Here is a 17,001-nt window from a genome sequence, read left to right as displayed (position 1 = left end):
AAAGAGACCAAAACCACAGGGACAAATCTTTATGCTTTGAAGCACAAAATAATCTGAAAAAGAAAAAAAAATCCTTTACACCCTCAAAGACGACCAATGATTTACTTCTTTAAAAATGAGAATAGTTTATTATAAAGGCTTATTTTAAATTGTGATTTCTAAACCTGAAAAAGAATTCTCTATCAATTCTGAAACTGTTCATGTACACTCATCGGCCACTTATTTATATATAAGGTACACCTTACTAGTACTGGGTTGGACCCCCTTTTGCCTTCAGAACTGACATGATAGCATCATGCAGTTGCTGCAGATATGTCGGCTGCACATCCGTGATGTGAATCTCCTGTTCCACCACATCCCAAAGGTGCTGTGATTTGGTGACTGTGGAGGCCATCTGAGTACAGTGAACTCATTATCACATTTAAGAAACTAGTCTGAGATGATTTGCGCTTTTTGACATGGCACGTTATCCTGCTAAAATAACCATCGGAAGATGGGTACACTGAGGTCATAAAGGGATGAACATGGTCAGCAACAATACTCAGGTAGGCTGTGGCATTGACATGATACTCAGTTGGTGCTAAAGAGACCAAAGTGGGCCAAGAAAAAATTCTGATCCCCCACACAATCTGGTGTGGTTTTTCACTGCTGTACCTTTTCTGTCTCAAGGTTGGACGTGTTGTACATTCAGAGATGATCTTCTGCATACCTAAATTCTAACAAGTGGTTATTTGAGTTACTGTTGCTCTTCTATCAGCTCCAACGAGTCTGGCCATTCTCCTCTGACCTCTGGCATCAACAAGGCATTTGCGCCCGCAGAACTGCTGCTCACTGCATATTTTCTATTTTTCTGGCCATTCTCTGTAAACCCTAGATATGGTTGTACGTGAAAATACCAGTTGGTCAGTAGTTTTTAAAATACTCAAGACTAGCCCGTCTGGCACCAACAAACATGCCACGTTCAAAGTCACTTAACTCACCTTTCTTCCCCATTCTGATGCTCAGTTTGAACTGCAGCAGATCGTCTTGACCATACCAGCCTAAATGCTTTGAGTTGCTGCCATGTGATTGGCTAATCAGACATTTGTGTTAACTAGCAGTTGGACATGGTGTACCTAATAAAGTGGCCAATGAGGGTAAATTGGTATTTCAGTAAAGTACTTTACCACTACAATAAAGTTATAGCTATTAGTTTGTGTTTTGACAATGATAAATGCATACAGTAGTATGGAAATGGACCTTAACTTTTGATATAGTTATAGGCAATGGAGGCCCTTGTCGTTGGGAAACACTGCTCTGAAAACTTGCTTTATCAAATGTATCTATAATTAAAGCATTAAAATCTCGGATTGGTTGCATCTCTCAATAATCCAAAAAAGTCTCATCATAGATCAACATGTCAAGTAAAAAATTTGAATGTCAAGAGAGTTTCAAAACTTAGAATTTTGGCACTCATAATAACTCTCAAATGCAAAAACCTCAAAGGCAAATTCAAATCCTCAATAAGGAAGTGAAAAGGGCATTCATTAGAATTCAATTCCAATTCAATATTATGTTCAAGCATATATATATTTCCCCCAATAAAAAATATACCCTGAAAAAAATTGTGTAAAGCACTGCACAATTGAAATTTCAGTGCAATTTAATTACATATATTAATCTAGTTAAGTTGAAGTGTGCTTTAATTCTTCAGAAGACTCTCCTACAAGGCTAAACCATCTCATACTGTCCTATTTTGACTTCAGCAGGAGCTCTGTTGAATTTAAAAGCTGTTCAAGATATTTTTGAATTACAATATTTCCATTATTTTGTAAAAGCTAAAACCATAGGCCAACTAGCTCTAAATTCACAATACCCTTTGATTTCATATCATAGAACTATACAAAATTCAAGTGAGGCTTGAATTTAAAAGTCCTACCATTTGTTGGATCTGATACCATGTGGCGAATAATGCAAAAGGGGAATGAAAAGGCATCAAAACAAAGATAAAAAGATATATACAAAATATGAAATGTACATGGATTTGAGAAGAAAGGAAAAAGAAAGGAAAAAGTACACAACTTCGAGACCAGTTTGATTTTATTAGACTTGAAACCAATCGTTTGTAAATAGTAGAATTACATAAGTTGTTGGAACAGCAGAATAAAAATTCTTTTCATAGTTCTTTTCAATAACATTTGTGCACATATCACTCTCATTTGAATTCTTCAGTTAACTAGTGTAACAGTATTTAGGTTCTGAACTTAAATACAGGACGGTCAAGTAAATACTATAAAAGACACAATGTGTATGCATTGAAGGGGAAAATAAATAATGTAATCCATTTAAATTAGCTTAAGCAAATTACATCATGTCTCACTCTTTTGAATCCCTTTCATTTGTTGTCACTTGTATGTGCACAAGCGCCGTCTTATATAAATTAATTAAAGAGCTCAATTTAAAATTGAAAAAACAAAACACTACCAAGGTATCTTAATACCTTTGTATAATATTCACACTTTGTCCCACCTGCCACTTTAAATATTCAAGTGTGCGTTTCCAAACAAATTTCTCTTGATGTGCAAAGACATTACATGCATCTTCCTGAGTCTACATCGACACGCCAAATGGGAAAATTAAAGCTCTGAAAAATTAGTGCAATTTCTCATCAGCATAAAACACTTGCTCTATAAATACACAAACATGGACTTTTTTATGATATGATGTGCTAATACACATTCTTGAATATAGCTTACAGCCTAACCACTGTTATTTTAGTTAAGGGTCCCTATAAGTTTGAGGATAGCTCATTCAAAAATATAAAAAATAAATAAATTGGGCTCCCTCATTTTGATACTAACATTCTCTTTTATGGAAAACGGAGCATGAACATTCCGCTAAACATCTAATTTTGCTTTTAACAAATTTAAGTATGTAGTTAACTAAGAGATACAAATAACACCCTAAAGTCTTCCTAAGTGTATACACTTTCCTTCATTCTGACAGATTAAAAAAATTAATCTGTCAAAGTTTTACCCAGCTTTGTATTAGCAGTGAATGGTGCCCGAGTTTTAAAGGTCCAAAAAGCCAATCTATCCATCATTAAAGTAATCCATATGACTCCGGTGGGAATAATGAATGTTAATAAAATGCCTTCGGAAACAAAGCAATGGACTTTTCTAAGAAAACATCCATATTTATGATAGATCTGTGCACTTTTTTGGTGTTTAAAAAACTTGGGCACCATTCACTTCATTGTTAAGCCTGATGAACCCAGGATGTTATTTAAAGGGATTGTTCACCCAAAAATGAAAACTCACAGATAATTTACTCACCCTGCACTTGTTCCAAATCTGAATAAATTTCTTCTGTCAAAAACAAAAGAAGATAATTTAAAGAATGTTCAGACTGTTTTTTTAACAATGGAAGCCACTGGCAACTAGTTTACAATATTCTTCAAAATATCTTCATGTTCAACAAAAAACTAATAAATATTTGGAACAACTTGACTGTGTGAAAATGCTTTTATTGATTCATTTGTTTTTTTGTTTTCGTGTTTATGTATTGTATATATGCAGGGGGGAGGGTGAAGGGTTAACTATTCCCTTAATATAATTCAGACTATGTTAATCTCAAAGATGTATGCACCTAGAATGGCTTTCAGTTGAGTAAATTCTGGGATATTTTGTATTATTCTTCGTTTGAACTATTTTTTTCAAATGTCAAAGATGTTCGGAACAATATGAGGGGTGCTGAATTGTCATTTTTGGTTGAGTTGTCTCTTTAAGGGACACGATGTGAAATAGGCACCTACTGTACTCCCTGTCAGAGACACAGCACTGTATTTTGAGTTTATACATGCTGCTCCTTCACCATGACATGTTTAGGGTTAAGATGATGCATTCCCTGCCATACGTGCCCTGTGAAACTATGCTACCAGTGAGTGTGCGTTTGCGTCTCATGCAGATGCACACATTCCAGTTAGTGAAGGTGCTCTGCTGTCGCTCTCTCCATGTAAGGAGTGAGTGATCCTTCAGGTCACATACTGACTATATAGCAAAGCCGTACCCTGATTCTGTCTGCGCTGGCCTCCATTTTTACCCCTTTCAGGTAGCCAGCAGCTCTTCCACACGTATAAACATCGACAAACACACTTTATCTAGCTAACAGAGATGGCCACTCTAAAGATATTTACTGCTAGTGTACGACAACTATTCAACATTCCCATGAGCTTATTTCTGGACAAGGGATTTTTGATTGCTAAGGCCACAATGTAAATGTGATGCACAAATCATTCCAAAATAAATGCGAATTAAAAAAATAATAATAATAAAATACTCAGCTACCGTTGTGAAGTGAGTACAAAAACAACTGCCCTGAATAAAGCTCAAGTGTTGAAGGGATAAGTCCCTTGCTGTGTGACATAAAGCTGCAGTTCTTGGAGGCCTGAATGTGTATGTACAAGTATAAATGAGGCGTTACAAACCTTCTTTGGTTACTGAATAAACATGAGGGTGATATCAGAGTCATCTGAGCAACATTCAAGAATCTCGTGAAAGTTGTGAACTGGAAATAAAATACGAGTAAATAAAACTGTATGAGTAGTGGAATGATAATGACAGGATGTGATGTGCAAACAGAGGAAATGACCTCAGACCACAGGAAATGACATCACTGTCAGGGTATATTTTTATGGGAATAATATTTTCTTGTTTTGTATATTTTTGCATCTTACAGCTAAAGTGTATCATTTCTGTGCCACAAAAATATTTAAGCCCTAAACTCAGGCTATTGCTAGAAAGTTTGCAGTAAGTTTTGTACAAGTAGTGGCGCGCAACAATGACACACTTCAGTTTCAAGAGGTTTTGAACACATTTTCTTTCAAAATTGCTCTCTGATTTTATAAAACTCTGCAAAATTTAATGAGGGAACGCCATAAAAGAGGAATTTGTGCATATGACTTGATTTGTTCCCTCATTTTGGTTAAATCATGGCTTCGTTGTACTAGTTAGTTTTAATTTAGCCATATAATGACCTCAATTAAATTAAAACAAGCAATTAATTCATTGGTTTTGGTTATGAATTAGTACAAAGTGTCCACAATTTACCTAAAATGAAAGAACAAGTGGAACTCATAGAAACAAAAACCAGTCTTCATTTCTTTTTTTTTTTTTTTTTACATCATGTGCAAGGCTCCATCCTAATTTACTTTTTTGTTTCTTCTAATAAATAAACTTCTCAATTCATTCTTTACACTTTCAGTCTTATTTGAAGAAAGCAAAGCAAATTTTTATATGAGTTAATATGGATGAGAGCTCAGCACTTGTTTCAGTCTAACTGAACATATTAATGGACCAAAAAAGCTTCATTGGCTTTAGAATCCTTTCAATTTCCTACATTGTAAGTCTAGTTTTGGATTTTAGCTGCCTGTTCCTTCTCGACCTTCTCCTTGGCTTTCTCTTTCTCCATCAGCTTTTCCTCCTTTTGTAGCATCACCATGATCTCTGCAACTTGGTTGGTGGAGATATCAATGTCCTCCTTATCAATCAGCTCTACCACCTAAGCGACACACCAGACAAATGTCAACATAAAATTTACATACAAGTCAAACAGAAAAAAAAAGGGTCACACTTTATTTAGATAGTCCGTTTGTTGAATTTAAGTTACATTGCATCTACCTGCCAACTAATTCTCAATAGATTAAAAGTAGACTGCTAGGTTGGGGTTAGGGTTAGTGTAAGTTGACATGTACTTGCAGAGTTTCTTATAGTTGGTCAAATGTCTGTTTAAGGTGCAGTATCAACAGATATTAGGCAGACAGTCTACTAATACTCAAATGGACCATCAAAATAAAGTGTTACCAAAAAAAAGAATATCAAAAGACACTACAGTGGAGATCAACTTTATAAAACCTATAAAAACTGCTTAGTGCTATACTAAAAAAATGCTGGTTTCCACACAATTCCTTCATGTTGTCCCAACACAAATTGAAAAGTTAAGTAGTTTTTTCAAGTTTAAGTCGTTCACAAGTTTACAATTAAATTATCCAAAAAAAACAAGAATTGTGTTGATTCATCTCATTTTAAATAAACAACTCATTTTAAAATAGTTTGGACGTGCAGCATCTTTTTTTTTTTTTGAGTGATTTAAATTTTTCCTATAATGAGTAAAACAACAGTTTTAAGGGAATATTTTATGAGTTTTCTGAAACACAAATTATTAACAAATGAAACTTAAAAATAGCAATGATCAAATTTAGAGAGCACTTTCAGATTCAGCGATTGAGTCAAGCAGTTCTATAATGCTGCAAGCACTGACATTATGAAATGGACTGATAACAGCCAAGATCTAAACCTGATTGAAAAACTCTAGAAGATTCTTGGCAAAAATGTTATGTTCAATAAACCCAACTACAGTCAACAACCAGTGGAAGAGACTGAAAAAGATTGTTAGCTGTTTCCATTTACCTATTTTGTGCACATTTTGGAATATTAAGCATAAAAATGCTTGAATGCAAATGTCAAGGTGAACATACATTTTGTAAATCCACACAAAACTACTATGAATCATAAGAAATTTATTATATAAGAAAAAAGCCCACAGTGGCTTCTCTTACCGCAGCAAACTACATTTTTCTTTTTGATATTTGACATCAGTTATAAGGAATTTTCTCGTTAGCTTTCACACAAGTCTAATTCCTGCTCTAAAGGCATGGTGTAGACCAGTGGTTCTCAAACTGTGGTACGTATGCGTCCTTCCAGTGGTACGTGGAGGAATCTCTAAATAATAAAATTAACACACTTTTAAACCTACCGCGTATGATAATGCAAATACTCATGTGATCAGACAGCATTGGCTGTTCCCTGAAGCTTACAATTATGCTAGTGTGCCTTGAATGTTTACTTCAGTGCATCGCGTCATCAGATGTTAAGAATAAGTCCGCTTGGCACAGAGCCAGAGTATAAGGCGCTAGAGAAGCCCTTTTGTAGACCAGTGCTGTTGTGTTGGCATTTCAATTACTGCAAACTCGGGAATCTCCCTATGCTGCATCATTGGTAAATTAACTTTTACAAATATGTTCAAATGTGTGCTCGTAGTTGTGTAAAATAATGCACGTTTTCTGTATATGAAGTTATTTGTTTTGTAAAGCAGCGTGCACGGCTTTCGGTTTAGTTTTGTTACCTCAGATTTAAGCTAATTAATTTGGATGTGATTCAAGTGGCGCGAGACACAGAATATAGACTCAAGCAACTTTGCCATCCTTGAAGCTAAGAGGTAGAATATAATCCAAGTCAGCCTCTGTGCGCAGACGGAGGAACCGTGAACTGTACCCAAGTCTGCTTAAAAATAGTGGTCAGTGCGCAGTTAACGCGAACTCCACGGTTCATAAGATGTGATCTCATTTGCACCAAACCACGGGAATACCACACATGAATTGGTCAAGCATTGTATTTAACACTGTATGTAACATTTCCAGGTTCTGCTGAAAAGGCTACTACACATCAATACTTTACAAGTACATCAGTTTTCTTTTTACTTTTTAACAACAGTACCATTTTTAAATTACTTTTAAAAGCACATTTTGTTTTTAAACTGTGACTTTTTTTTGCTGTTTTTGTCTGCAAGCACAGTTTAGTTTCAAGATATTGTTAATGTTTAAAGTGGATGACAAGAATACATATTCTTAATAATAGGAAATAATCTGCCTCATTTTTACCTGTGCAGTACTATAGCTGCTTTGTGCTTAATTAAGCCTACTACGCTACTGTATTTTAATACTTGTCATTATGGTGGTACTTGGAGAGACAATTTTTGTCTGAGATGTTACTTGGTGAAAAAAGTTTGAGCACCACTGACGTAGACAATGGAACCTTTTCACAAGACTGTTATGATGCATTTAACGGTAATAAGTATTATAATTCCTGAAAATGTTTAATATTTAGATAAAAAACATGTACATTTGTATCATATCATCCTTGCATCAAATTACAAACAACTAATTATCGTTTACGTGAGGTGTTTCTAACGCCATGTCTATGAATGGAAGGCAAATTTGACATTGTTCTATCTAATGGCTACAGTTATGAGTCTCACACTATTTTTTTCCCTTTTTTGAAAGTCTTTATAACACCATCATCGTGATTTTCTTTTATTATTTCAGCAAATGGGATTGTAAAAAAAAAAATTGTTGTACTCTCCCATTTCCTACGCTTGAAGTTTACCCAACTATGGCGACTTCTGCTACTGAGAAACCCAGAAATGTGAAAAGGCTCCATACTAAATTCCGTTCAAATTCCGAACAATGTAGAATCCATTATTCCTCTAAGACAATGTAGATTTATAAACTGCTCTCTAATTTTGTTCTCCACTGCACTTCTTGTTACCTTGATGACATCATCGATGTCTATCTTGCCATCTTTGTTTTCGTCGAGTGCATCTGCGATGCTGAGCAGCTTGTGTTCAGGAATGTTCTGGATCTGCTTCATGACTGTAATGAGCTCGTTGATGCTTATCAGATTCTCCCTGTAAGACAGAAAGACACTGCATACAGGGAACGGTTACTTGATAAGACAACAGGTAAGATGGTGGAGGACGAGTAAGTTCTCTGATCAAGTCGCATGCCAAGACAGCGTGCAGGGTTCCCAGAAGAGATGTTAGTGAGTGGAAGAGCTTTAGGAATCATTGCTAATTGTATTGAGACATTGATTTTTTCGATTTTTTTGACTAAATCATACAAGCTCGGAGTGTAATGGCACATGTCACAAACCAATAATGTTTTGGTATTGGTGTTTAGTTTTGGTATGTATATTAAAACTGAACAAATAAAGTGCTGTTTTAAAAGGGGCTATATGTATCAATTTTCAAATATGAATCTCCTTTTTATTGCAGACGTATAAACGGCCTGTAATGAAATTTAAATATCAGCTTTTATATATAACCTAGAACATTGACAATGATATCTGTTTTTTATAATATGTGAAGGATATTTTTCATGGCAAAATGCAAAGAATGTGATGTTTATAATGGTCCAGAAAAACTCTCATCTGTAAATAGAATGTCTTTTAATATTCCAAATCATGCCAAAACAGCCATTTTGTCCTGTAACACCAATGTGTCATGCAAAGAAATTAAACAGAATCCTTAATTCTAACAATAGTCTTGCTTAACCAGATCTACATAGTATACTATCTTAAATATACTTTGTAGCAAAATTATTGTAACAGTCCACCTTTAAAGGGGCGATTTACACTATTCTGATTGCTACTGTGGAGATCAGAATTTATCTGAAACAGAGGTTTTCAAAGTCAAAGGGCATGAGCCAATTAAAAAAGATGCATTTGATAGATGTTGTAGATGGTGTATGTGGCTGCTGTCACTTTAAGACCTTACACATGATAGGGCTGGGCGATATGGCATAAAAGCAATATCAATAATTATTTTCCATATTAAATGATAACACTATAAGTTGTTAATGCGTCCAGATTGAAAAGAGTACCCCAACAATGACTGAAGCCACAAAAATTAGAGGGTCCATTAAATGGCATAACATGTTTTTGGTCGATACATTTTCGTTGGCCGAAAATTTCATACCAAACGAATATATTGAATGCGATACATCTTGAAAATTAGATTCATCTCGAATCTCTATATCTCGGTGGCCAAAAATTCAATATCAACACATTTTTAGATTTCCATTGTTGCACATTTCTGCTGTGTAATTGACTCTTAGGTCAATACAGAGTAAAAAAAAAAGTCCAGAGCTTATCATTGTTCTTGACATAAATTTTGTTGTGATTCGTTGTAGTATCATCTATCGGCCCAGCCCTACTTACACATGGATAATGTCTCCAACAGTTTACTTTTACTTTAGACATAACTGACTGTGATGAGCATTTCAATTAAAGATATTAAGACAACACAAGTGAAATATTTGAAATACAGAAATGACAATAATATTTGGTTAAAAGAGTGGACCAGTTTCTTAAAATATCTCCCCAATGGAAAATAGTCATTTAAAAATAAGACTGTGTGGGTGTTTGTATCAAAATTGATGTTTTCATGATTACTCGCGCATTATTTTCTGCTCTCTTTACGGAAAACATACCAAAACATGACTTTCAAAACAAAGTATATACCAAAAATTATGTTTATGTACCATTACACCCCTAATACAAACCTCATTTGTGGTTTAAAACATAGGCCATAAACTGTCATCCATGTTTAACTTGCAGTACTGAGAACAATGAACGATTTCACAGCACAACCCTAATCACACAACTGATTCAATCCACAAAAACCAACACTAATTAAACAAACAGGACTAGTAAAAAAAAATAATTAAAAAAAGACAAGCACACCGCTGGTGAATTAAATTATTAAATCAAACTTAAATCACCCCGCCCTCAAATAATTATTATTTGGTTACAAACTTGTCAAAAAAATATGGTTTAGTCCATATTTTTAAGTTATTAATGCTTTTGATGAGCAAACAAAAAGAAAATCGAGAAGTCTCTCCTGTCCTTACCTTGGCAAGTCACTACGTTTCTCAAAGAACAATCTAAAAAACAACAAAAAATGTTTTAGTTGGACTGGGAACCCTTTTTTTTTTATTTTGCGTTCACATCCTGTACAGTTATTCTTCCACCACCATTTTACTGTCAGCTATAACTTCTCATTGTGGGGACACAAATGCACCATCAGAAAGAAACCATAACATTTAATTCCACACGAACTGCAAATCAAAGCGTCTTACCCAATTGGTGGTGTGGTTTCGCTGTCCATCTGTCCGTCTAGCACCATCTTGTCCTTCTCCAGCTCAGTGATGATCTTATCCATTCTGCCGATCATGCGGTTTACCCGCTTCGACAGTCGCTGACTTGCTTTAGACTCCTCCACGGCCTTCTCCTGTCCAGTCTTGGACAGCTCTCGCTTTATCTCCTCCAGGTCCTGTAGAGAGACACACACATACACATTCAAATGTTTATATCAGAAATGAAAATGAATGAATCCTACACTATAAAAAAATGTACAACAAATCAACAAATCATGAAGACGAGTCTTTAAAATCAATTAATTGGTTTTCAACTCAATCTGTTTAGTTATTCATTCATTCATTCATTCATTTATTTTTCGGCTTAGTCCCTTTATTAATCTGGGGTCGGCACAGCGTATGAACCACCAACTTATCCAGCATATGTTTTACGTAGCGCATGCCCTTCCAGCTGCAACCATCACTAGGAAGCATCCATACACACATTCACTACGGACAATTTAGCTTACCCAAATCACCTATACCACATGTCTTTTGGACTGAGGGGGAAACCAGAACACCCAGAGGAAACCCTAGCGACCCCACTGCGCCATCGTGCAGCCCCTAATTTAGTTATATAAAGTTTAACTTAATAGTTTTAGTCAGTTTGACTAACGTAAGTTGAGATGACTATAAAAGTTCCTTTGTCACAACAACAACAAAAAATAGGCAGCAACATTTTTTTTTACAGTGTAGTGCTAGACAATATGACCTAATATCAAAGCACATACCTCAATTTCTATTTTTGAACGATTGTTTAATTCATTTATTCATTCATTTTCCTTCAACTAAGTCTCTTTATTCATCAGGGTTCGCCATAGCAGAATGAACCGCCAACTTACCAAGCATATGTTTTGCACAGTGGATGCCCTTCCATACTACGGCCAATTTGGTTTGTTCAATTTACCTATAGCACATGTCTTTGGACTGTTGGGGGACACCGGAGCACCCGGAAGAAAACCCACATGAACTTGGATAGAACATGCAAAATCCACACAGAAATACAAACTGCTCAAGCCGGGACTTGAACCAGCAACCTTCTTGCTGTAAGACGATGGTGCTAACCACTGAGCCACCATGTCGCGATTTTTTTTTTTTTGTTTTAATTATATATTATCCACTTATTATAATAATATAATCCTCAAATATAGGGGAAGAAGCCGAAGCAAAGTGGGTGAGTGATACTTGACATTTTAAAGGTCATTTAAAAAAAATATAAAATATATGTCTGTCAGGATTCTGAATATTAATTACATTGTTCACTCAAACTGATTTTTCTGAAGTGAAAATGCAGATGGATGGATGGCCTTTAAACTGCTGCTGATTTACATGCAGCACATCAATTATCTTACGTGTGAGTGTCTCGCTTTCTCTTTTTTGCACGTTTGAGAGAAACGCACATGCTCAGTCTGTCTAAAAGTGGTAGTTTGTCTTAAAGGGAAAGTATTAACGGGATTTTTTTTTTTAAACCTGAAATCAAAGTTCATACACACACTCCTACTAAAATTGCGTGACTTTTCCAAGGCTTAAGTAAATTTTCATGATCTAATTTAGGGCTGGAAGATTAATCGAAAAGTAATCGAAATCAACATTAAGAACCTATAATAGATCAAAATTTTCCGGGTCAATTTTTTCGTTACTTTTCCTACCAAGTGTGAGTCATGTGACCCGACTCTGTTAAGAGTGGATTTAAACTTCTGCGTCGAAAACATGGGTGTGGTACAGCGCAACCTTTGTGCGGTCATATACCCACGCAGAGATGCCTTGAGATGGCATATTTTCCATTCCATTCATTCATTCACTTTCTTTTCGGCTAAGTCCCTTTATTAATTCGGGGTCACCACTGCGGAATGAACTGCCAACTTATCCAGCACAATTTTACGCAGCAGATGCCCTTCTAGCTGCAACCCATCTCTGGGAAACATATACACACACACACACACTCATTCATACTCATACACTACGAACAATTTAGCCAACCCAATTCACCTCTACCGCATGTCTTTGGACGCAAACGCAGGGAGAACATGCAAACTTCACACATAGATGCCAACTGACCCAGCCGAGGCTCAAACCAGTGACCATCTTGCTGTGAGGCAACAGCACTACCTACTGCGCCACTGCATCACCTTTTTCCATTACGATAAAATTAGTATTTACATTTAAGTATTTGTTTAAAGTAGATCCATGAAATACATTGTTGAAAATATTATTTACAGGAGTCGTTTCATTTAAAAGAGGGACCTTATAATAAATAATATACTGCTTATTTTCTACTTTTAATATGAAAAACTGTGCAAAAGTGCAAGTTAACTATTTTTTTGTTTTTTTAAGAAAAATGTGCCTGTTGGTTTTAGGCAATGTGTGTTTTAATTTCAGTAGTTCAATGTTGAAGTTCAATAAATAATCATAGATGACATAAAATAATCATTCGTTGATCGTATTTGAGTTAGAATGTTCATTTAATAAAGATTTTAAATTTGAGGCCAAATCGCTCATACATATATAAATGTATTAAATATTTTATTGTTCAAGTTTATTATTATATTTGTATTATAAAATATTATATTTTTAATTAATTTATTAAATATTAAATTTATTTATTTTATTTATTTTTTATATCCATGTAAAATATACTTAGATAATGCTTACATGGCACTAATAACGTGAGAGTATATGATTGGTCAAGGACAAAAAATAAGTAAAGGCAACTAATCTATATTCAACTATAGAGATATTTGTTAAACAAATATGACTTTTTAAAATTTCATGACTTTTTTTTTCAAAACTTTTCCAGGCCTGAAAAATGTCATGTCAAAATTCCATGACTTTTCAAGGTTTTCCATGAACGTACGAGCCCAGTGAAATCTTTATCACTGGGGAATTTACGTTCATTATCGTTTACGAATTTTGTTTTCTTTTCGATAAATCATCCAGCCCTAAAGAATGCATCTTTACACTTGAGCTTCTGGTCTCACACACCTCACTGTACTCCTGCACATCATCCTTCAGGTCCTCTAGCTCCTCTTTCTCTTTGGTGAGGAGATTCTTCTGCTCCTTCAGTTTGGTGCAAGCGTCGCTCAGCATGTCAATCTCCTCCTTAGTGATCTCCTCGCCCTGAAAAATGAAACGCAGCGTCTATCAACACTCGCCCCTGTGAACTCGCACAGACATTGACATGCATGAGACAAGCAGTGTCGGGGAACCTTTAAAGCAGTGGCGGACTTGACCATTTGGTGCAAATGGGGGTTCGGTGCTCGCTTCACAGTCTGTAACAGTTTTAATGAGGCAATATACCAAAAATGGAGGACATTCAGTGGAAAAACAGCTAATTAGAATATATATTCTACATAAAAAAAGAGAAGTACATATTAAATTTTCTGTGCATAGCTAACAGTTACTGTACAGTCAAGTTACCCTTTAAAATAAAAAAACAGGTAAGCCTAGTCATTAAGAGAAATTATCTTATTTTTAGCAAATATTTGATCAAATGATGACTTTGTTAAAAAAAATACACCTGAAAAGATGACAATAAAAACAAAAGGCTCTACTTTAACAATCTAGGCACAAAGTCTAAAGTGCAAAAGCATTAAGGGGGTGTCCAAATCCACTTTTGTAATTTTAAGGACTGAAAAACACATTCTGCTCCCCAGTGCATGGTCTAACAGGGTTGTGCTTATTCTCTTAATGAGTTATGAGTGTGTTTTGAGCATTTTGAGCATTTTGATCATACCATGGCGCATTTGCCATTTACGTGGCAGGCTTTGTCACTAGCAAAGTGACAAACTTTACTTCACTTCCTTCACTTTCGTGAAGTAAGGAAAGAGTGTTTTACACACTCCACTGAAGACATCCATTAACCTACATATTTAATTTTGTTTGTTAAGCGCAAAGATTTGTTTAAAAAGCATTTCTAAATTCAGTTTTAATTTTCAGAAAACGAACAAATGAACAGTAATAACGAAGTGTGGTCAAAAAATTTGTTATGTCCAAACACCCATCCTATTCTTTTGCCCCACATGGTGATGCATTTGTCTCTAAAACCCGGCAGGTGGAAAAATTTAAACTTGTTTTTATTAAAAACAAATATAAATGTGCATATAATAAATAATGCTGCTAATAATAATATTATACAAATGCAATTTTTTTAAAAAGTCCCCTGTGATGAGGCACGGAGGTAGAGGTTTCTAAATTTATGTAGAAAATTATAATTTTTGTAACATTTTAATCCTTCATATTTTTCATGTATAAATATATTTGTGTATTGCTGTACATCTTGTGTGTATTAAGCAATGTGTAAACATTTGTACCTGCACAGGGGCATAACTGACACACTATGTGCTGGATTTGACACCAGCTTTTAGTTGATCAATGGCACAGTCTTTTTTAGTTTCTCAAAATGGCAACGCACCAACAATGCACCTTACCACACTTTCTTTTTAGACCAGCACACCCATGAGGACACAAAGTGCAGAGGTGGGACCAAGTCATTGTTTGGCAAGTCACAAGTAAGTCTCAATTCATTGCCCTCAAGTCCCGAGTCAAGTCCCGAGTCAAGACAGGCAAGTCCCGAGTCAAGTCCCAAGTCAAAGGCAACAAGTCTCAAGTCAAGTCCAAAGTCCTATTGTTTGATTTTCGAGTCTTTTCGAGTCTTTTTAACAGAAAAATGAACTGTAAACAGATTATGTATGGTTGTAAGATCTGTATTTATTAAACAAACCTTTTTTTATGAAAGAACATTGCTCAGATATATAAAAACACAAATGTAATTTTCTGAAAAAGTGCTAAACAGTGCTGCATCTTGTCTACACAGCACATTGCACAAGAACGAGTTCCACTACAATAGAGTCCATTTTGCCTCACATCACACAGAAATTGCAGGTCTACTGCTGTCTAGTTCATTAAGTTTAGTTGTGCTATGTTATGTCTTCTGTGATCAACTTGTGATTAACTAAAACTACATAAAATGCAATGTAAAATTGTGGCACATATTCTAAATGAAGTTGGCTACTTTATACAAACATTAACGTTGTTTTTTTCACATAACAATGAAGAACTTTGATCTCTACCTTGTGTGACGCTCGTGCACCGATTTCCTCTGTGGACAAAACTGCTTGCGAGCTCTGAAATATACGCTGCTCACGCGCAAATTTTCTCGCTCTCAAATATGCACTGCTCACGCACACATTTTCCTGCGTGCTCTCAGAGATTATATACAGATTTTGAGTCTTGTGTTTCCTCTTCCTTTCGTGCTTTTTTATATGATTTATATTGAGGGACTATTTATTAACAAAAACCAAAATACTAAAATAGACTTACATATTAAATTTTTAATCTAATAAACCATAAAATTTTGGCTGTATGTTTTATGATGAGATATTTCCAGTTACAAACACTTAAAGACACAGAGAATAGATGTTGGATGTAAAGAATGTATTTTGTTTTACAAACATTTATTAATCATCCGAAAGGTGTACCATACTAATCAAATAAAAAAAAACATTTAAACAAAAATATAACTAATGCAAGCAGAAATGTAACTGTGATAAAAATAAGGAAAAACTTGATTAGGTATTATAGCCTACTGTACTATTCACTCTTTAAATAAATCTCACTATCAATCCCATTTTATCATGGCAACTAAAATAAAATGAACACGTCTCTGCTGTCTTCCACATTATTTATGAGATTGTGGAGGACATTTTCCATGTCATCCTCTTCATTTTGAGGAAAAGCTGTTCCACAGGGCCCCTGAACACATCTATTGGCATGGACAGTGTTTTGAACAGTACTATAGTAAAGTACTTTAATTAATTTGTTGGGGTCATATTATAGTTGCTTTGGTAACACAAGTGTAATATAAACAAATTACCCAGTGCTGTAGTTTTTTACAATATAGGGTATATTATACTACAATTCACCACACTTTACTGTAGAAAAACTACACTCTGTATTTTATCAGTTCACTATTCTTAATACTACAGTATGCTGAAGCATTCATTAACAACTTGTAAATAATACTAGGCTTAAACATAGGCAGTATACCTTATTCTCAAAAACACTAGCATTTATTATAGAATTTACCTTAACCTCATAGTTTTTAATGTATTGTTACTAAATAGTGTAGCAATATATAAACCATATTAACATTCTGGAATAATCAATTTACCAGGAGGATCTCTGGAGAGCAAAAGCAGGAAAGGTTTGAGGCG

At 35.0% G+C, this 17,001-nt stretch overlaps 1 protein-coding gene and 1 long non-coding RNA gene across 10 annotated transcripts in view; one reads left to right on the top strand and one right to left on the bottom strand.

The window, feature by feature from the left end:
* Nucleotides 1–1,311: 1,311 nt before the first annotated feature.
* On the top strand, nt 1,312–4,812 carry LOC141377153 (uncharacterized). The gene is made up of 2 exons (XR_012389212.1): nt 1,312–3,039; nt 3,727–4,812. It is a non-coding gene; the product is annotated as an uncharacterized lncRNA (long non-coding RNA).
* The window catches only part of letm1 (leucine zipper-EF-hand containing transmembrane protein 1), a 68,928-nt gene continuing 53,988 nt past the window's right edge, over nt 2,062–17,001 (bottom strand). For 3 of the 9 annotated variants that reach the window (XM_009307181.4, XM_068212916.2, XM_073919887.1), the window contains 5 exons: nt 13,772–13,906; nt 10,733–10,926; nt 10,505–10,537; nt 8,364–8,502; nt 2,062–5,538 (listed from right to left, as the gene is read on the bottom strand). In XM_009307181.4, the coding sequence (XP_009305456.1) occupies nt 5,386–5,538; nt 8,364–8,502; nt 10,505–10,537; nt 10,733–10,926; nt 13,772–13,906 (654 nt within the window). In that variant the 3' untranslated portion in view covers nt 2,062–5,385. 9 annotated transcript variants of the gene reach the window in all.

Source organism: Danio rerio, chromosome 13 (genome assembly GCF_049306965.1).
Source record: "Danio rerio strain Tuebingen ecotype United States chromosome 13, GRCz12tu, whole genome shotgun sequence".
Classification (NCBI taxonomy): Eukaryota; Metazoa; Chordata; class Actinopteri; order Cypriniformes; family Danionidae; genus Danio; species Danio rerio.
This window is presented reverse-complemented; position numbering and strand designations above follow the sequence as displayed.